The 21,675-nt window shown below is 38.6% G+C and overlaps 2 protein-coding genes across 2 annotated transcripts in view; one reads left to right on the plus strand and one right to left on the minus strand.

Moving 5' to 3' along the window:
* LOC311302671 (uncharacterized protein) overlaps positions 1–21,675 on the minus strand; it is a 382,374-nt gene that overhangs the window by 148,785 nt on the left and 211,914 nt on the right. The gene's annotated exons all lie outside the window — the stretch shown is intronic.
* Positions 1,790–21,675, plus strand: part of vstm2la (V-set and transmembrane domain containing 2 like a) — a 66,536-nt gene continuing 46,650 nt past the window's right edge. The window contains exon 1 of the mRNA XM_084428678.1: positions 1,790–2,063. Within this exon, the coding sequence (XP_084284804.1) occupies positions 1,946–2,063 (118 nt within the window). The 5' untranslated portion in view covers positions 1,790–1,945. The remainder of the gene's footprint in view (positions 2,064–21,675) is intronic.

A 21,675-nucleotide genomic window follows, 5' to 3' on the forward strand; every position in this document is an offset into this window, starting at 1 on the left:
TCCCAGTATTGTGCAGGTCACAGGGAAAGGTTGTATTGAGTCAGTAAGAAGTTGATAGTAGCATTCCCTATTAAGTATTTATCCCCCAAAAAACATGTAAAATGATTTTTATCTTTACAAAAAGTTGTGGAGGTGTCAAGGTGCTTCCTATATCTATATCTAGTATTGTTTACCATATTCATAGCCTATACAGATGTACTCTACTTTCATATATATATATATATATATATATGGTACACATATATAGTATCCAAAAACCGTATTTTTTAAGATAATGTCATGTTGTGAAGGCATGAAAACAGCTGGCCTTTTTAGTCACATTCAACTGTCAAACTTCTGGGTTTAAATGTCATGAATGCATATTGTTTTTCTCACAATCCTTAAAGAGAAAATAAAAAATCACTGTTGTGCATTTTTACTTGAGTAAAAGTTTGGTATATACAACTAAATATTCTGTACGTATTATATTTGTGTTAAGTATTGAATTTAAACAGCCTTTACATCAACTATGTTCAAAATAGCATACAACTATAATTTTTCTGTGTACAATACATTATGCAATTGTTTATGCATTTTCTGCTTTTTCACTGTGATTATTGTGTTTCACAATGTAATATACTTTACTTCCCCTTCCATTTTCAGCCTGGTGAAAGGCCTAGAGGTAATGTTTTTTTCATTATTTAATTACTCATTCAATCAGTAATATCATAACTTGACTTTTTGCATTTAACATGCAGTGGATATATAAGTTATAACAATTTAATGATGGTGAAATGCAGATGTATTAAAGATATAGGCTATGCACAATTGCACAATGTAAATGAACGGTAAGTTTACACAAAAATCATTTACTCATCCTCATGCAATTTCAAATATTTGCCTCTCTGAGATATTATCTTCTTTTGTGAGGAACGACAAACGTCATACATGCTTGGAAGTGGAACAACATAAAGTTAGTTGATGATGACATTTTAATTTTTAGGTGAACCATCCCTTTTATCTGACTTATTACTAATGTTAATCAGCCAGTCAGTCCTCTATACCCAGATTAATCATCCTTCCACTAAACATCATGAGGTAATGCAATAAGTTCAGAACGCATACGACTTGTTGGACAACACTTGTTTGAAATGTCTATCTTTCCATATTAAATATTGTTTAACACAATATGTTTATAAAATAGGCAGTATTCAGTAATATAGTGTGGAGTAAGCAGCAGCAGTTGTGCTCAGTCCAAGATACAGAAAAATGTTTAATTATTTTGCTGCCAACAATATAGGCTACTTGTTGATTACTGAAAAGCCCTCTACATTTAAAGTTAAATTTACCTCAGAAACATTTTCAAATGGAATTTTACCGCCACCAGCCATGACGTTGATCATTGACCGTTTGCACGACGCCATTTGCATTAAGATGCTTGTGATTTCAAAAATAGGCTTATTTCTTATTTGAGTCTCAGAAAAAGCAGATAGAACTAGGAAAAAAAAACCATCGTGTGTATTTCAAGATTCACATTTCTTGTTCTAGCCATAGTGCCTGGATATGAACATTGTATAAGTTACATTTACCTCAGAAACATTTTCAACTGGAATTTTACCGCCACCAGCGATGACCGTTGATTTTTGACCGTTTGCGCGACGCTTCACTGTAAAAAATCTCTTCATAATATTATTCCGCCTGATTGAAATTGCCTAATGACAGCCGCCGCACTCCCACTCCTGGTGCTGCATCCCTCCGCCGCGTTGGTTAGATCCGGGGAGTTTCTCTTCGCGGAGAATCAAATCGCATCAGTGGGCGACTGCAAACACACACAGCCTCCTCTCACCCTCTCCTGCCGCTGCCACCAGGGACAAAAACCACCAGTAAACACTCACCACACCTGGATCTATCTCTTAAAGCCGTATATTTTCACCTGATGTGAGAGAGTGTTTTACAGGGAGCAGTGATGGGCGCGTTTGGAGTGATTCTGAGGAGTTTACATTGTATGGGACTCTATATCCAACTTAGTGCCAGTCTCAGACAAGCTGGAAGCGACGACGTGGAGAACCACATCTCCAGCAACGGTAAGATTTGTGGGATCGATCCGGTTGTATACTCGGAAGATTCACGGGTTTGAGGTTCGTAACGGGTGTAATTTAAAGCCGAAACGCGCGCAAACGGAACAATGATGGAGATGCGCAGAGCAGTTCATCTCAGACCAGACCACACAACTGCACTGTGGTTATTGACAGGTGGTACCATGGTTTTTGATGGTGATATCATGGTACTGGATAATTACCTTATATAGGCTACCATGGTACTTTAAGGTACAACTTCAACGAATATCGTTTCATTGCCATCATTGGTATTAGGTGGTAATTGCTTGGTAGGCTACTGTGTAACATGTTCCTTTAAGGTATTTCAAACAATACCATTATATATTGGACTAATCTAAAATATGGTATTATCATAGTTAAAACATAGTGTTTCCATTCTGTGGCTTTTTAACCAAAGTCCAGTGGCTGTTCTGTTTCACTAATGGTGTTAAATGTTGATCTATCCTGTGGCACTGAATGGTTACTGTATTTATATCCAAAAATACCATGGTATAAGCTTTATGGTAATGTCTAGAAATATCATTCTGTGGCTTTTGAACCTGAACCTTTGAAAAAAAGTACTATGGGTCAACGAGGCAATTTAATAATTATCGTAGAGGCGATATTTTATTGATTGTCTCCAAAAACACGGAATTGCAATGGTTAAAATAAGATGTTTTCATTCTATTACTTTTTATTTTGATAAAAAAATAAATAAAAAAGGACCATGGTACTTCAACATGAACTATACTGAACGATTGCCATATTCATGGTGTTTTATTTGGTTTTAGGTGTTTTAAAGAATACCATTGTATTGATATAGTGTCTGGGAAAACATGGTTGAAATTTGGTGTTAATTTTTAACCTTGATGGTATAAGATGTTGGTTAATAATCATCATATTCATAGCTTCATATTGTTATTTCACTTATTTTTTGGGTTATACCATTGAACTGCTTTGCATTGCTTTCATAGGCTAGTGAACTTAAAATGTCTTCCTTTTTAGCCAAATTAAGTTGCATGTGATTTCAAAAATAGGCCTATTTCTTATTTGCATAAGAAAAAGAACTAGAAAAAAAAATCATTATGTGCATTTCTAGACTCACATTTTTTGTTCCATAGTGACTGGATATCGAACATTCTTCAAACTATAGTAGATATGCATTGGGAAATGGAATGGATATTTCATAAATGCCTATTCTGTATTCATTTAAGAAGTTTTTTTTTTTCAATTGCACGAACAATAGATGACTAATGCAATGAATAAAGCAGTGCTGATGAACCCAGGCATGCATCATGCTGATGAAAGAGTTCACACGCTGAATTGTGGGTCGCTCACCATGAAATTAAAGGGCAGAATGTGATCAGAGCTGATATTCATGAGGAATATTAAGAGGGCCGATGTAGTAGGATCGGGAAACGGATCTGAATGTGCGCTGATGACATGGAGCCCTGGACTTTTGTATGATCTTAGGATGGATTTATAGTGGACGATTGGCAAGATCAGACTGCACTGGAATACAACTAAGACTGTTTCCTTCAAATAGTTTTATTGAAAGATTAGGATCATTATTTGTTGATTCACCCAAGTGTTCATGGGTAGATATGAATTTAGGCCCATTTAGTCCTATGGTTTTCTACACATGTTTGTCTTGAAAATGGTCATAATGCAAAACAATAGACTCCATTTTCTTAATGCAAAATACAACTGCATTGTTTTTCCCTTCTGACTGGCCATGTTGTGGTGAGATTCACCCAATTAGCTGGACCTGATTGTGCTATTGTTCATTTGTGATCTCAAACAGAACTGGTTCCAGCGTCTCTGGAGTGATGGACAGCTTACCGTGCTCGTGTTCAATACCTGTGCGTTAGTTCCTCTGCCGCTGGGAATGCCGTGGCCTGCGGTAACGAGGCTTAATTAATGTCAACAACATCTTTAAACCTCTGTTTTCCTCTGACCTCACAGTAATGAAACAAAGAGCGCAGACCTCGCCGCAGAGCAGCACACATCAGATGAATAGCAATAGCGGAAAGAGGAATCTCATTTTCTACGCCAATAGAGTTTTAATTCACACACACACACACACACACACACTCTCACACACAGTGTTTCTAAACATCCGGTTGTCCTTCGACTGTCTTCTGCTGGAGTCATGGCTGTGCTGCCTGTCTTCAAGATGTGGTGGTCAACATGAATTCAATATTCACTTGTGTAAAATACACAACTCCTCCTGGTCTTATAAATCAAGTGCCGTCTTTTCCTTTTTTTCTAAATCCTCGTTGACTGTCTTGTTTTGGATTGTGAATGTGGTTTCATGTTGATTTTAAGCATTCATTTTTCAAAGTTTGATTGATGGATCTTAAGATCCTCAAAGGTCATCAGAAAAGTTTTTATGTACTTTATTTATTTATTTTGTGTGTTCTTTTAGACCTTTTCTATTGATTGGCGGATAAGATTCTGATGATCGGTGAATCATAAGATCAAGATCATCAAAAAAACAAACAAAAAATTCTTCAGAATATTTAGCCTATATATTTTGTAATTTATTTAAATTTATATTACATTATTTATTGAAAAAACTTTTTAAATTATTTTTATTCACAGATCAACCCTTTTGAAAGATAATGCTTAAAGTCTGGAAAACCAAAACAAAAAAAATTCTTCAGAATATTTATTTATTTAGTCATTTATTTAAATTTATATTACATTATTTATTGAATATTTGTTTATTTTTTTTGTTGTGGTTTTCCATACTTTAAGCATTTATCTTTCAAAAGGGTTGATCTGTGAATTATACAATCCTCAAAAAATAACAAATTCTTCAGAATATTTTTTTATTTTACATTATTTACTTTTTATTAATTATCTTTTTGTTTATTTTTATATTTTGTGGTTTTCCAGCATTGATCTTTCAAAGGGTTTGATTTGTGAATAATAAATTATTCAGAATATTTTCTTTTATTTTGTTGATTTGTTTTAATGTATTTTTTATGCTCGTTTTTATTTATTTTATTTCCAGACTTTAACCATTGATCTTTCAAAGAGGTTGACTTGTGAATCACAATATCCTTAAAAACAAATCAATTCTGTTTAGAATATTGTTTATTATTTTACTTCATTTATTTTACATTATTTATTGATTATTTCTTCTTTTTTTGTGTGTGTGTGGTTTCCCAGACTTTAAGCATTGATCTTGAATATTTATGTATTTATTGTTGATAACTTATTTTACATTTATTTATAATTTGTTTGGTGGTGGTTTTCCAGACTGGTCTTGATTGGTGAATCATAAGATCCTCAAAAAGGATTTATTTGTTAATTAATTAATTATTTTGTTGTACTTTTTCCAGACTACAGGCAGATAATGCAGGATGGACTGAGGCGTGTATTGAGTGGGAATCTCTGTTGGCTGGTCAGGGAACAGTGTTTTGTCTTTGGCCGTTCAGCGGTCTCACAGTGACCCGCTGATTCATCTCAGCTCCTCTAATTCTCCGTGGAGCGTTGTGTTTCTCCTCTCAGTGTGTGTCCGGGTGAAGCGCTTGATCGTGATGTGCTACAGAAGATCAAGGCCCAGCGCGGATGGAGAAAGTCATTTTGTTAAAAGCTGCCGGGACCGTTGGAGATTGTCTTCTTTACAGATGCTTAAAGGCAGAGTATAGGCAGTGTTTTTCATAAACACGTATGAAACTCTCTTCAGATCCTGATAGAAATCAATAATAGAAGTGGTCTGAACATTAGAAAAATGCACATATATCTTCCATGAGAGTCTCAGGTTCGAAAAATGTTCGTCCAATCACTGCATTCGGCCTGTGACGTTCAACTCGGAGCTGTTCACGTCCTCAGACGCTCTTCTATGGTCAAGTCAATGACCTTTTATTTATGTAGCGCTCTATACAATGCAGATTGTATCAAAGCAGTTTTAGGATAATTATTCAGTGATGTAAAGAGTTTATAGCTGTACAGCGGACAGTGTGTCAACACTATCAATCTGCAGCAGTCAGGTGTACAGGCCTGAGCTCTTCAAGTTGTTTGTGTTATTATTATTATTGTAATGTTTTGTGCTTTGAGACATGAGATAGTCTAACGCCGTCTCTGCTGTGTGTGTTCATGAGTTCTGAAGGAGACGCTCTGATGGGACGGTGGGATCTTATGCTTTCAAAGCCAGTTCGCTATTGCTAGCCTATCAGAAATTGCCTTCCCTACCTTTACATGTGTGATACTGTCGCTTAGTTAAAAGTTGCTATCATGAGATTATTGAGATAATACAAAGGTAAATCTAATGAGAAAAAAATTTTTTAGGCCATATTTCACACCAAAATCTGAAGAAAACCATATATATGCATAAAAATTAAGATTTTTTTTTCAACCATTAATATTTTTGCATATATTTTTTATAACAATTTAATCATGCTGTCTGGGCAAAATGAGTTATTTTATTTATATCATTATTATTTTTTAAAACAAAATCAGCATGGATTAAATTTAGTGCAGCAAATACCACAACAATGTGAACTAACAAATGTTTTTTTTTTGTTTTTTTTTACCCCACAATTTGTGGAGGATGTGGACAAATCATAATAATATATATTTTTCGTTTCTTTTTTTGGCATGAAATATGACCCTGAGATTTCTTGACACTTTTTATGAGATTTACCCTCAATTTTGAGTCTATGATGTCTTTATTGTGTGTCAGATGTAGTCTTCTACGTCACAATTGTTTTTAAATATATATATATATATATATATACAAAATGAACACAAAGCTGGCCTGTGTGTGTGTGTGTTAAACCTCTGTAGTTCATGTTCATTGGTGTTTTTAACAAGTTTATTACTGGTTTGTTTACTCTGAAGAAACTGCTGCAGTCAGCGAACACTAATAAGCATCAGCAGTGATGTGTTCATGAGGACACACACACACACTTCATTTCTCCAGCCATCACTCAAAACAATGACCACTGACATCACCTGCCGCTCTGGCGGGTTGTTCTTCATCGGATGGCGCTTGTTTCGATGCTCGTTCAGTCTTTACCGCTGCGTTCAACACGTCTGAACGACTCTTAAGTGGTTTTACATCGCGCTCACAGTTTACCTCTGGAAAATATGCTACAGAACATGGGCATGTATATAATCCTGGAGCTTAATTTATTGTCTTATAATACATTTAACTGTGTGTTTCCAGTTGAGGTGCATTATAGTGCAGGGCTCGAAATTAACTTTTTTACTTGGTAGCACTGGTGCTCCCAACTTCAAAAAGTTAGGAGCACCAGCAAAAATTTAGGAGCACCCACCAAAAATTAAGGAGCACCACAACTACAAATTATATATTAACAAATTTTATTTCATCCTGTGGCCAAGATTTGAAATTTGGTCTTCTGGCTCTATATCATCTCACCCCGATGATATTGGCACATGATTTGTCATTTGACATAAATTTAGTGAAGGCAAGCTCTTCTTTGGCGATGGTGTATGCGGTGTTATATTCATAGACAGTATGGTTATATTTGACGTATCCTGCCGATTAAAAGCCTTAATAATTGAAACTGATTTGTTTGCCACACACCTGTCCCTGCATTTTTTGCTTGGCACTTGGCACTCTATTGCTATTAATATGCTGTATTAATCTTTGTTAATCTTAGTTAATAAAAATACAGCTGTTCATTGTTCATTAATGTTACTTCACAGTGCATTAACTATGTTAACAAATAAATAAAAAAAATTCAATAATGTAGGCTATTAGTAGCCCAAATGTTGAAATTAACATTAACAATGGTTAACAAATTAACAAAGTGCAGTTTATTAATAGTACAACTGTGTTAACTAGAATTTAATAAGTGGAACATTATTGTAAAGTGGTACCGATTTGTTATACACCGATTCAGACGTCTCGTGAGTGTGTTGGACAGATCAGTTGTTTTAACCATTCATTAAAGTGAATCGGTTCAAATGAGTCATTAGTTCGCGAATCGGAGTGTCATTAGTGGATGTGTAGCATACGGCAAGCGTTGTGTGATTATCCCGGTAGTTTATTTTTTAGCACAATTCACACTCCACGGTAATTTAGGAGAAAAAAATCTCCGAATGCTCCACGTGAAACTTCGGTCTTCCGCCCTTTTTCTATCGTGTCAAATGATTTTGATTAATATGCGCGAGCGCGAGGGAGAGAGAGCAAGACAGCGCTCGTGTTGTTTGAAGACGTGAGAGTGCGCGCGCGCGGCCGGGGCTTTCTCTCGTCAAGCGCAGCAGTCACTCACGCACCGATCAAAGGCTTTGGCGGCCGCCAAAAAAAATCAATGCAGGAAAACCCCCGGGATTGGTTATATAACGTTGGATAGAATGACGGTCCGGCCATCGCGTATCAGCGCACATAAGGTACACACTGTGAAGTAATTTGCAAACGTTTTTTAGAGAAATGAAAACAGGTCGCACCACAACCATTATTTGCACTCGCACAAATGCTCCCAAATATATTTTTAGGTCGCACAGATTAAATTTCAGGAGCATATGCGACCAAAATGGTCGCAATTTCGAGCCTTGTAGTGTCATAATATCCCTTTTATAATGACTATACCTTGATCAGTTAAGGCTTCTGGACACATTTTAGGTGCTATCATGTAAGATCACAGCATTTAATGTGACCGTTTTTTTTTTTTTTTTTTTTTTTTGAGCTCAGCCAATCAGACTGAAGCTCTAAGTCACATGACCAACTCCTATAATATTTTATTTTAATTTGCATATTTTCTGTCATTAAATGTTTTTTTTTTTTTTTTTTTTTTTTTAGTCTTTCATTCTGCTCCAGTTCCCCGTATCATTCTTCTAATATGATTTTGTCCATCATCTTCATTCAGTGTCATCATGAATCATGTGCTCATCCTCCATTTCCGATGGTTTGAGAGTGAAGAAAACGTCTAAAGTTTCTGGTAAGTGAATATAGTGATGATGTGGGCATTTTTACATGGTGGCCATTTCAGTGCACTAGAGTGATTGTAGTGAGCAGCCTACACACCCTAACTGCAGTGAGTGAGTGAGTGATGTGAATGGTTGTTAATGGGCAGCAGCTCATTAGCGCTCTCTCTCGAGGAGCACAGGAGTCTTGACGTGCTTGCATTGATTACACCACAGTCTGAAGTTGGCATGTTGCTAAGCTAACGACATGCTGCTCTAACGGACAGCACACACATATTGGGCAAGTTTAACTGGCCTGAAACTGGTTTAATTTGACAAGAAGCACTTTTCTGTAGAGCTCAGCCAATCATAGAGGAGCTCTGAGTCACATGACCAACTCAACCTAAAGGTTTTACATGCAATTTCATTTGTTAATTTGCATAATATTTGTTTTCTCATTAATTCTTTTTTTTTTTGCTCACTTATTAATGCCTTGTTTCATTCTAATATGATTTGTTTTCACTGTGTATGTTGCAATGCATTCTGGGATTGCCTTTTCCATAGCGCATATGTATCAGCCATGCATTTAGTTGGGAGTGCAATTATTATGGCTAAAAATTCTGTTTAGATTGGCAGCTTGGGAAATTTTGAACAGGACTTGGACTTCAGGACTAGTTTTACACACTTGGACATGAGCCACTGTCGAGATCGAAGCGAGGCTTTTGAGGATGAGCACTGGGCACTTCCCATGAGCCGGGATTGGGATGCATTAGTCGGAATGTTGTGGGAGGATTTGAAGTTTATTTTTCCGCACCGCTCTTGAAGTCTTTGTGTTGTGCTTAAAGCTCAGGCAGTCTGAAGAGAGACGCTCATTTATATCACTTAACGAGAATCAATCCGTTAACATCGTGACAGAACGCCATGTCTCTCTCTCTCTCTCTCTCTCTCTCTCGCTCTCGCTCTCTCTCTCTCTCCCTCTCTCCCTCTCCCTCCCTCTCTCTCTTTCTCTCTCCCTCTCTCTCTCTCTCTCTCTTTCTCTCTCCCTCTCTCTCTAAAATCTATAAATATCTCTCTTTCGCTGTCTCTCTCTCTCTCAATTGAATTAAAATTCAGAAAGCTTTATTGGCATGACATACATTTTGTATTGTCAATGCATCAAAACAACATAGAAAATGATTTAGAACAATTAGTACAGAAAATAATAATAATAGTTAAATAAAATAAAAAAGATAATCTCTCTCTCTCTCTCTCTCTCTCTCTCTCTCTCTCTCTCTCTCTCTCTCTCTCGGTGTGTTTCACATGTACTAATGGTGTGTGTTTACATCTGGACGATGTCATTTCGACAGCATTTGCTCATCTGTAGTGTGAAGCTAAAGCATTCCCTGTGGGATAACAGCGTTCAGCAGATGTTCTGCAGTGTTTATGATCGAGACTGTCTGTGAATTAACTCTCTAGATGATTGAGATCTAATCAAAATCTAATCGATCTAAAGAAAGGTTGAGACTCTCAAATTAGGCGGAGTGCATTTAAATATGTGTGTGTGTGTGTAGCCTATATAATATTTTTTTTTAATCTTTTTAACATGCTGTATTAACAATAATAATTTTTAATTAATCGTGGAAACTGTTTCACGGATAAAGCACCATCGCTGAAATATGTACAAAGTTAATTACATGAAATCAGAAAAAACAAGGAAAGAAGAATATATAGAGAATTTAGAAAATAAGAAATATATTAATTGTGTATATATATCCAATATAATTCATTGATTTTATATATAATTTATTTATTTATTTATATATTTATTTATTTACAGTATATCCTATATCATTTGTTATATTTATTTATTTATATACATAATATCTTATACAGTATATATATGTTTCAATGTGTATATAAAGATTATAATAAATTATATAGGAAAAATACACATCTTTTTGTTCTTTCTTTCTTTCTTTCTTTCTTTCTTTCTTTCTTTCTTTCTTTCTTTCTTTCTTTCTTTCTTTCTTTCTTTCTTTCTTTCTTTCTTTCTTTCTTTCTTTCTTGTCGGTCCCTCATTCCAGTCCATTTCTTTCCGCTTCTCTCTCTCTCTCTGTTCTCAAGCGGCTTGTGTTTCAGTCTTTCTTCTCTTTGTGCCCGCCATCTTCCCCTCCTGCCTTGATGTGAAGAGCAAAGAGCGAGCGCTGAGTTATTCTCAGTCGAGTGCCACCTTATCTCACATTAGACACATTTCTGCCAGGCTGGCCGTCGCACATCTCCTGGGGAGCCGCTGGCACCGGGAGAGATGAGTGATTCAACTCCACGTCCTTTCCAAACACACACACACACACTCTCCAACACGTCTTTCTCCTCCGCGCTGGTCTTTTGTTTGCCTTGGAGTGCTGAATCCACAGGAAACAGCAGCGAGGATGAAGACGATCCCGTGGCATTTAGACGTTCAGGTTAATTGAGGCGCGTGTTGGGACTCGATTGAGACAGAAGAGGACAAATGAAGATGCAAAATGTTAAATAACCCTGTTTAATTAGCTGTGTTTACAACCCAAGATTCACTCGCTCAGCCAGTTACCTAAGCTCTGTCCAAACACTCGCGCCGCCACCTGCTAACATGCTCCAGCGGGTCTCCGTCTCAGTGAAGCTTCCTCAGAGTCACTGACCACAGTCTGACTGGCTGGCTTTAATATAGATACACTATACTTGTTTATTATTAATAGCAAAGCTCTGTTAGAGAAAGGCATGCTTACATGTGTCCACTTTAAAGCACCACTGATGCTGAAGCCACACACATTCAGATGGACATATTAAACCACTGCATAATGAGTTTTTCAGCATCTTTTAAGGTGTCATGTGAAGCTGTAATTCCATTGCATTTCATCTCCATATAATTTATTCAGATTGGCACGGCTCGATTTTGAACATAACTATACAAGCTTGCTCTAGCCTGTATCTACCAAGTTTCTGTTGGAAACTATGAAAACTTAGCCTGGCAAGCCAGACCTACATCAAGATGTTTGGTCTGGCAACTCACCATAGACACGCTCAATCCGAGGGGTGGGATAAACGGCTGTCTTTCAAATTCCCTCGGCACGCAATAGGACGCTTCAACCAACCAGAGCGTTTTCCCACCAGCGGAGCTAGTTGATAGATTCAACTTTTGCCATATCTGGCCGGCAAAACTACGAACACATCTTCCTTTTTTTAAGAATGACTTAAGTGCCGTTCTTTGCTCTTTTCTCAAAGAAAAACTTAACTCCAAGTCCTCCAGAGTCGCGGCCGAAGCCGATGAGCCGCCGTCATTCTTTGTTTTCAAGTAGCAGCCAGGGAACCGTCGCAACTCTGTCGTCATATGTTAAGCCCGCCCCGCATACTCTATACGCGACGTGATTGGCCTGACCCAATTTAGGTTTTCGCAGCTCGAAAGTCTGTGGAGAGTTGCTAGACTGCCCTGGCTGCAAAATACATTTTGCTGCCGCTAGGGTGCGTCTAGATTTCTAGGCTAATGAAAACTAGATTGTGTTTACCATTGTGCTCTCAGGCTGGTATTTTGTGTGTATATATATATATATATATATATATATATATATATATATATATATATATATATATATATGTATATGTATATGTGTGTGTGTAAGTTAGTGTTGGGCAACGATTAATCGCATCCAAAATAAAAGTTTGTGTATACGTAATATATATGTGTGTACTGTGTATAATTATTTTGTATATATGAATACACACACATATGCATGTATATATTTAAGAAATATTTGCATGTATATTCTGAATATATTTATAATATATAATATAAATTATTTATATATATATATTTTTTTTTTCTTAAATATATACATGCATGTGTGTGTATTTTATTTATATATATATATATATATATATATATATATATATATATATATATATATATATATATATATATGTATATGTATATGTATATGTATATGTGTGTGTGTAAGTTAGTGTTGGGCAACGATTAATCGCATCCAAAATAAAAGTTTGTGTATACGTAATATATATGTGTGTACTGTGTATAATTATTTTGTATATATGAATACACACACATATGCATGTATATATTTAAGAAATATTTGCATGTATATTCTGAATATATTTATAATATATAATATAAATTATTTATATATATATATTTTTTTTTTCTTAAATATATACATGCATGTGTGTGTATTTTATTTATATATATATATATATATATATATATATATACGCACACACACACACACAAAATAATTATACACAGTACACAAACATATATTATGAATACACAAACTTTTATTTTGGATGCGATTAATCGTTGCCCAGCACTAGTCATATAAAACCAGAAACACCGCTTGCTCTACTGAAGTATGCAAAAGCAGAGTCCAAGACATTGCAAGAGTTTCCTTGTCTGTGTCTTTAAGACAGATGTGTTGTTATTCAGCATCTGCTATATAAAGCTGACAGAAATGGAAGTAGCTGAATTGGAAAACTCTACTTGTGAAAACTTCACACACACTTGAAGTTGCATTTGCATTTCACAGGATGGATAAACTATTTTTATTTAAAGGAGAACTTGGTAGCTTTTTTAACTTAACAAAACTGTCTAGAAATCATTTGGATGGTTAAACAACCTGTTCTGGTGATATTGGTGACTTTCCCCGCTCCCCCCAGCGTTCCCAGGCGGAAAACCAACCTTGCAACTTGTTCACTACCGTCCCGGCAAGATAGAAATTGGAAGTCTCGTGAGAAGCGAGAACGAGAACGAGCGCGAAACACGAATTGCTTTACGGCAATTCGACATAAACACACACGCATGTATGATGTATTACCAAATTACCCACCTCGGTAGACATAGCTCCACGCGATACAGTTGGCTTGCTCCGATCAAAACAAACGCACATGAGCAGCGGTAGAGAGGGGGAGGAGGCCGCCGCAAGTGAGTTTTTTACGACCGTGTTGTGAAATATACGCCCCACCACAGCTGTAGGGGGAGCTCGTGGGGAAAACATGCGACAACAAAAGGGAAAATCAGCGAAGAAGTGACTAGAGTTCACTAGACTTGCCGAGTTCGGCTTTAACTTTACAGCTCTGAATGAAGTGTAACTGGAATTTCCCTTGACTCTGTCAACAATCGTATGTCGTTTTTTCCACAGAGCTTATTGCAGTGCATTCTGGGATTGCCTTATCTGTGACGGACACATGCGATGTGGCCTGAATTTGGCCAAAAGAAGGCATCTTAGACGGCAGCCTACCTGATGAAAGCAGTCTACATGTTTGTTGATGCCTTTAGTGTTAAATGAGAAATGCATCAAATAGACTTTACAGTAAGCAGAAAAAAACAAACATTTTATTTGATTCAACGTAGAATTTATTACACAAACTTTCAAGCTTCAACGGCCATGAAGGTGAATAAATGATGACCATACCGTAAATGTTTTATTAATATGTAAAGAATATGGTATGAAATTATGAAGCAATACTCTAAATAAGAGACTAAAGCTGCCAGTAGATGGCGGTAAATGTCTAAAGTCATTGAATCATTCATTCATCTGATTAGTTTAAAGGTCCCATATTGTCAAAACTGAAATTTCCTGGCTTTTTTCTCTAGGGGCGATGAAACTACCATATGAGTTACAAAACAGTCCATCCACAGACAAATGCACACAGCTTGCATAAAGCTGTGCCTTTTCACGAGCCGGTGTGACTTACTGCTCAGTCACCGCCTTCAGTCCCACCCCGAGCTCAGCCCACCGTCATTACACAGCTCCCGAACAACATTAATATAAGAGACCAGTGGCTAATGTTTATTTATTCGGAAAACCACAGCAATTTAGTTCGACCTTAACCGTTTGTTCTGCACAGTTCACAAGTGACTGCTTCGTCAATCAGGCACAGCTCAACCCCGGTTTTCCAAAGAAGCTAACGCTACTCATCAAAGATGCAGCAGTCCCTACGATAGCCGTGTTTCCACTGTCGGGTCAGTGCGAGTCAGGCCTTTAAACGGGCCCAAAACACACTGTGTTTCCACTGTCGGGTCAGTGCGAACCAGGCCTTTAAACGGGCCCAAAACACACTGTGTTTCCACTGTCGGGTCAGTGCGAACCAGGCCTTTAAACGGGCCCAAAACACACTGTGTTTCCACTGTCGGGTCAGTGCGAGTCAGGCCTTTAAACGGACCCAAAACACACTGTGTTTCCACTGTCGGGTCAGTGCGAGTCAGGCCTTTAAACGGGCCCAAAACACACTGGCCCTCATTTATCAAAAGTGCGTACACCAAATTTCCAGCGTACACCTGGCGTACACCCAAAACCATGGTGACTTTGAGATTTATCAATATGGACGTTGGCGTACGGCACGCTAAAATCCTACGCCAGCTCAGGAGGTGGTGTACGCACGTTTTGAGTGCGGGAATGCGCAGAAAAACAAGTCCTAACACCACACAACGCACTGACAAACTAAAAGATATGATATATTATGACCCACTGTAAAAAAACAACAACATAGTAATTATAAACTTAAGTGTTTATTTTTGTGCAACATGGACTTCAATGTTTAATTTGTGTGATTTTACCAAAGCATTTGATTTGTAGGCATATGTATTCCTTAAGTTGCGAGCCTGTGCGCTTTACCTGACGTTTCAAGCCTTGTTTATACTTTCGCCTGGCTCCGCAGCGCGAGTCTCCGCAGAGTGCGCGCGCACCTCCCCAAACGGACGAGGCGTTTATACTCGACGCGCTCGCCTTGGTACTATTCTTTGAAACGATGGTTAGGCCCGGCAGGTGTGCACGGACTGGGTTTAGTAATGAAAGGCTTTCAATGACCAAAAAAATAATTCAGACTGACAAAATAATAAAAATGACACTCTTCTGCTTTTAAATAATAATAATAACAATAATACAAATAATAATAATAACGACATTCTTCTCCTAAATAACAATAAGCGTCATTAATAATAAAAATCTAGAAATCAATTTTGTTTCTTTCCACTTCCCTGGTTTCGCTTTCTCTTTCTCAAAGAAGTTTCTCTTCTTTGCCGTCTTCCGTGTGTCCATGGCGTAAAATGAGGGCGTGGGGGGAGCGGAGACTTGAATATATAGGGGCATGTTATTCTAATGACGATCGTTTTCAACCGCGGCATTTATCAAGCGCAGGTATTGCGTACACCTGGATTTCAAAGGTACGCACAGCTTCATAAATCAGGCGGTGAGAGGAGTGTAAGCATAATCTTACGCCAACATATACGCCCGTTTCTACGCAAGAATGATAAATGAGGGCCACTGTGTTTCCACTGTCGGTCAGTGCGAGTCAGGGCTTTAAACGGGCCCAAAACACACTGTGTTTCCACTGTCGGGTCAGTGCGAGTCAGGGCCTTAAACGGGCCCAAAACACACTGTGTTTCCACTGTCGGTCAGTGCGAGTCAGGGCTTTAAACGGGCCCAAAACACACTGTGTTTCCACTGTCGGGTCAGTGCGAGCCAGGGCTTTAAACGGGCCCAAAACACACTGTGTTTCCACTGTCGGGTCAGTGCGAGCCAGGGCTTTAAACGGGCCCAAAACACACTGTGTTTCCACTGTCGGGTCAGTGCGAGCCAGGGCTTTAAACGGGCCCAAAACACACTGTGTTTCCACTGTCGGGTCAGTGCGAGCCAGGGCTTTAAACAGGCCCAAAACACACTGTGTTTCCACTGTCGGGTCAGTGCGAGCCAGGGCTTTAAACAGGCCCAAAACACACTGTTTCCACTGTCAGAGAAACAGAGGAAGCTCCCGAAAAAAAGTTACTTTATTTTATGATAGTCCGGTATAAAGAGACGAGACGTAGGCGATTGACAGATAAAATAAAAACATGATTGTGATAGCCATGATTTGTCTGATTTCTTCAAGCGTTCATATTTACCATGTTTACTATGGTAATGGTTAGCGTACATAGTCTTTTGCATCGTGTTTAACTATTTCTACCTTATACGGTGATCAGAATTCACACCGGATCACAAACAGAAGGCATTCAAACATGAAAGTGAGTTTTGAGGTAAATTATTTTAAAAGTCTTTAATGCTGACAGAATTGTCCAGCGCTGGTGTCTCCAGACTCGGGTAAACCCCGCCTCTGTTCGTAACCACTCCTCTAGCCCGAGCTGGCCCGCTTTGGACCAAGGTATTTGACGGGCCAGGATGGCCACTGGCCCCGAGGAAGCCCCGAAAGCGACTGTTGCTATTGTTCAGTCCGACCTCAAATTCGCAACCCGTAAATAAACTTCTAACACATTTAATGTTACATTATGGAGCCAGCATAATCTGAAAGTTTGTAAACAGATACGCAACACTAACGTGTGGCTAAGTTGATGCTGTTGTTTTGTACAGTCAATGGTTGCCACAAGCTTTAATAGGAAAACGAACAACGTATTTTGTCTCGTTTCCAACAGATAATCTAAGTTACAGACACCGGCCCTGTTGCTTTCTGAGTTAAAGACGGTGAGATTGAGTTCACTCAGTCTCTATATGTCTTTTGTTTTGCTAATAGAAACTAACGTTTAGTGTAACTTGACGTACTTGCATGGGTAACCTTAACCTTAAAGTTTGTTTACAGACAGTTTAAATTAGCGCTAACGTTAAATCTGCGTGCAGCATTGATGTAATGGTAATTATAATACTCTTACAATAACAAAAAACAAACATTAATTACCATTCTGAAAAATCCTTCTGTAAGTGCGTTTGAGGAGTTGGTTGTCTCCTGTCCAACTCGAACATATAAGGCCGGATAACATTTCCCTCAGCAATGTCCATCATTACAGGTGTTTTATTTACATTACTTGTGAGCATCACCAGCAGGATACAGCATACATGACCCTAGTTACCTGTGGTTGGCCTGGCCGTGCGTCACTCAGAAAACAACAGGCCAATCAGAAGAGAGGCTCATGAATATTAATTTGAGGACCCCCATGAAAACGAGATGTTTCATCTCATGGGGTTGATCCTCTAATAAATGTTTATAAATAAATTAGACAGGCCAAAATCGACCTGTTCTCAGCAGAGCTCCTGAGAAAGGAGCTGTAAAAATATATTGAGATGGTTTTTGGCACTTATACCGCTAATATATATTCTTAAGGACATCAAAACCTAAAAAATAAAACTCCAGAAAGGTGTACAATATGAGACCTTTAAACGGCTGATTCATTCAGGAGTGATGTAAATGGCTCTCTTTATGAACGAGTCATTCAATCATTGGTTCGCCCGATTGAATCGCTCAAACACAAACAAAGCTTTATAGGTCATATTTTCTTTGGCAAAATCGAGCAAAAACAGACAGTAGTGTCTAAAATAAAGCACAATATTAACTACTTATTTATTGAACTGTTGTATAAAATCAACATCACATTTGCACAAAAACAGCACTCGTGTGACATTGCTTGATCATATGATATAAATATGAGCCAAAAACTCATACAGGGGCATTTGTGCCACTATGGGCCCTATCTTACACCCGGCGCAATGCAGTGGCAAGCGCGACGCAAGTGTGTCTTGCTAGTTTCAGCCCGACGCAGTTATCATTTTCACGTCCTGCACCACGTTGTTTAAATAGCAAATGCATCTGTGCGCCCATGGGGCTGCTGGTCTGAAAACTAGTGTGTTCTGGCGCATTGTTGGAGCGTTGCTATTTTGAGGAACTGAAATAGACTGAGACATTGACCAACTGAAACCTGCTCTAAAGTATAGGCGCAATATTATAATTTTGTTTTGTTATTTAATGAGCGCGTTAGTAATGTGCGCCTATAGGCGGATCCACAACACGCGTACACTCTGCTTATTACACACACACTCTGCTTATTACACACACAGGGACACAGCAGCAGCACACAAACATGCCAAATATTTAAAATAAAAGGAAAATGTAAAATGTACATTACAATGTAAAAGTTATTATTGTGTACATAAAGAGCTTGTGCACGAGCAGATCCGTTTGCGCTCTGGAGACGCGTTCTGTCTTTCCACTATCAAACTCCGTCATGTAAATAGCGAATCCGCCATGGCGCGAGCGCAACTAGCATTTAAAGGGAATGTGAGATGAGACTCTGATTGGTTTATTGCACGTAAATCCCAAAACACACCCATTACTCATTAAGAGAATAGGGACAGCCCTTTTAGACCATGCGCCCCGACCATTTTCCCCGTCGTTAAACTAGCAAAAGCTGATTCGGACACACCCTAAGTGAACTTGTGCCCTGCGCTTTAGATCATGTGCTTAGATCGTTAAAATAGGGCCATATATCTTGAATTTTAGTGTCGTTCTAACTGTATTAATAGGCTCCATCACACAGTGGGCCGTTGCTCTGCTTCATGTTCGTCACCAATCAACTATACGAAATGTAAGATGAACTGCATAGGTGGCGGGTGCGTTAATGATTTTAACAATCGACAGCCCTAATGTTCGAAGCATATAAATGAAAATAAAGTACCATCACATTATAAAAACTGGACAGTGATTATTCAGTCAGACGGTTTCTTCCTGTGATGTGCATCAGATTTCGTCAATATACGCTAGACTGTGTTGGTAAGAGAGAGTGTGTGTGTGTGTGTACGGTAGCAGGAAGATGTTTGTTGTCAGGCGTGGGTGTAGTGGGGGCGCCTGCCATCTCTCGCTTCATCTGTTTGTTTATTCATTTCGTTGCCGTTGCGTTAAATAATTCATCTCTCTGCCCCTCTCCTCTCCTCTCTCCTCATACTAATGATTCTCCAGTGTGTGTGTGTGTGTGTGTGTGTGTGTTTCTCTGGCTTCTCCATCATATATGAGCATGTTGAATGCGTTAAGCTATACACACACACACTCAGCGCGAGTGTGTGAGCGCCGCGAGCGATGGCCAGCATGAGAGATATCTGGTGTGTGTCTGATGAATGTAGGACAGCCGTTCGTCCTGAACGTTACTGTGACAATCACACACACGCTTTATCTCTCGCCGTCTCGTTGAAAATGTGATCATCACTAGTGCTAGTTCGAATCTGTGTGATTCCTGACATCATTTCCTGCACACATCATCCCTACGGAAGTGTTTGAGGGAATTGCACGTCTATATGAAGCCGATGTATGATGGCTTGTGCACAGTGTAATGCTCTATATCTTTTCATAATAACTGTAATAATGCGAACACATGAAAATATTTACCTATTCCTGGTTACACCTTTAAAGGGACACTCCACCCATTTGCATTAAGCTTTGCATTGTTAGAAACCCAGTCATACTATTGAATGGTCGTGCAACACTCTCATTTTCCCCTGAGACGGGAGAAATCCGTTATTTACCTTTTACACTTCCTCCTACAATGACGCAAAAATCGTCATTTTGCGTCATTGTAGGAGGAAGTGTAAGAGGGGGGGATTTCTGTTGAGACTACAGACACTCGTTCCTCATCTTTCCCAAGGGGCGGGACCCACTCACGCTACAGACCTATTACAGATCAGTGGGTGGGACTTTACTCTCTGAAACTGAAAGCAACATCCTCCATCTTGTTTGAAGCTAAGCTAACAGGCGCTGTGGAGACAGATGTAAAGTTATGACAATAGTGGAGGATAGTACTCAATATGATATAGAAGAAGAGGATTTCGGAAGTCTGATGCTTGAATCAGGTGTTTGTGGCTACCTTTACAAGCCGCATTATAGCGAAGAGCAGCCGAGGCAGAAGACCTGCCTGCCGCGGACGAGGAGCCCGGACTGACTCGAGTTAGGGCGGACTGGTGGCGCCGGTGATCTCACTATGCAACTCATAGACTGTAAGATGCAACTACGAACACAGAGATAGAGTCCGTCTGCTGTAAAGAATTTCAACGATGACAATTTCTCCTGGACGAAATCTCTGAATCAGACGAGGACACGGACGTTTGTGTTGAGAACTATCCTAGTTTCGCACCGCATATGTTCTGACTGAACATCCAGGTACCATGCAATAATTCACCTTTTCGAAAGAAATACAAACAAGGAGTAATGAGTTCCCTAATCCTAACCATAACCCTATAGTAAGTACATGTTGTTAATTAATATTACGCAGTACTTAAATGTATAATTACTATGGAAGCTTGTTTCCGCCACAGAATAATTTTTATTTATTTTTTTATCTCAGAATTGTGTGATATAAACTCGCAAATGTGAGATAAAAAGTCACAATTATCTTTTAAAGCGTTTTATTCTGTGGCGGAAACAAGCGTCCATAAATCCCACTGTAACACGGGCACTTTAAAATAAAGTGTAACCAAGTGTTTTCTGTATTTTGGGAGCCACCATGTTTTTATTCATCTTTCTGGCTGCCAGATGCACCAGAATTGTATAATATATTATTTACAGTCGTGCTTTATGATCCGTAACAGCAATTTCCGAACGTACATGCTGATAATTTATCATTTATATGCAGAAAAAGTGTTACAACAGCAATGTTCTGGTGAAAACGGCAGAAGAGTGTGATCATAAACAACATGGAGAAGCTTTAGATCCATATAAAGCACTAAGCGCATAATGAAATGTGTTTTACTTGTTGTTTGACTCATTATGCCGAGCGCAGCTGGTTTGGCTGTGAAACATGACGAGTGTGGTGTGGCCGCGGGGCTGGAGATGTGCTTGTTTCTGCGCTTCGGCGTCTCTCTTTATCTTGGTACTTGTCCCATGACATTATACTATAGATTGTGCTTTATGAGGCGTTGCGCGAGAGAGATGCGAGCTGATTTGAGCC

Source organism: Rutilus rutilus, assembly GCF_951802725.1.
Source record: "Rutilus rutilus genome assembly, chromosome: 13".
Taxonomy (NCBI): domain Eukaryota; kingdom Metazoa; phylum Chordata; class Actinopteri; order Cypriniformes; family Leuciscidae; genus Rutilus; species Rutilus rutilus.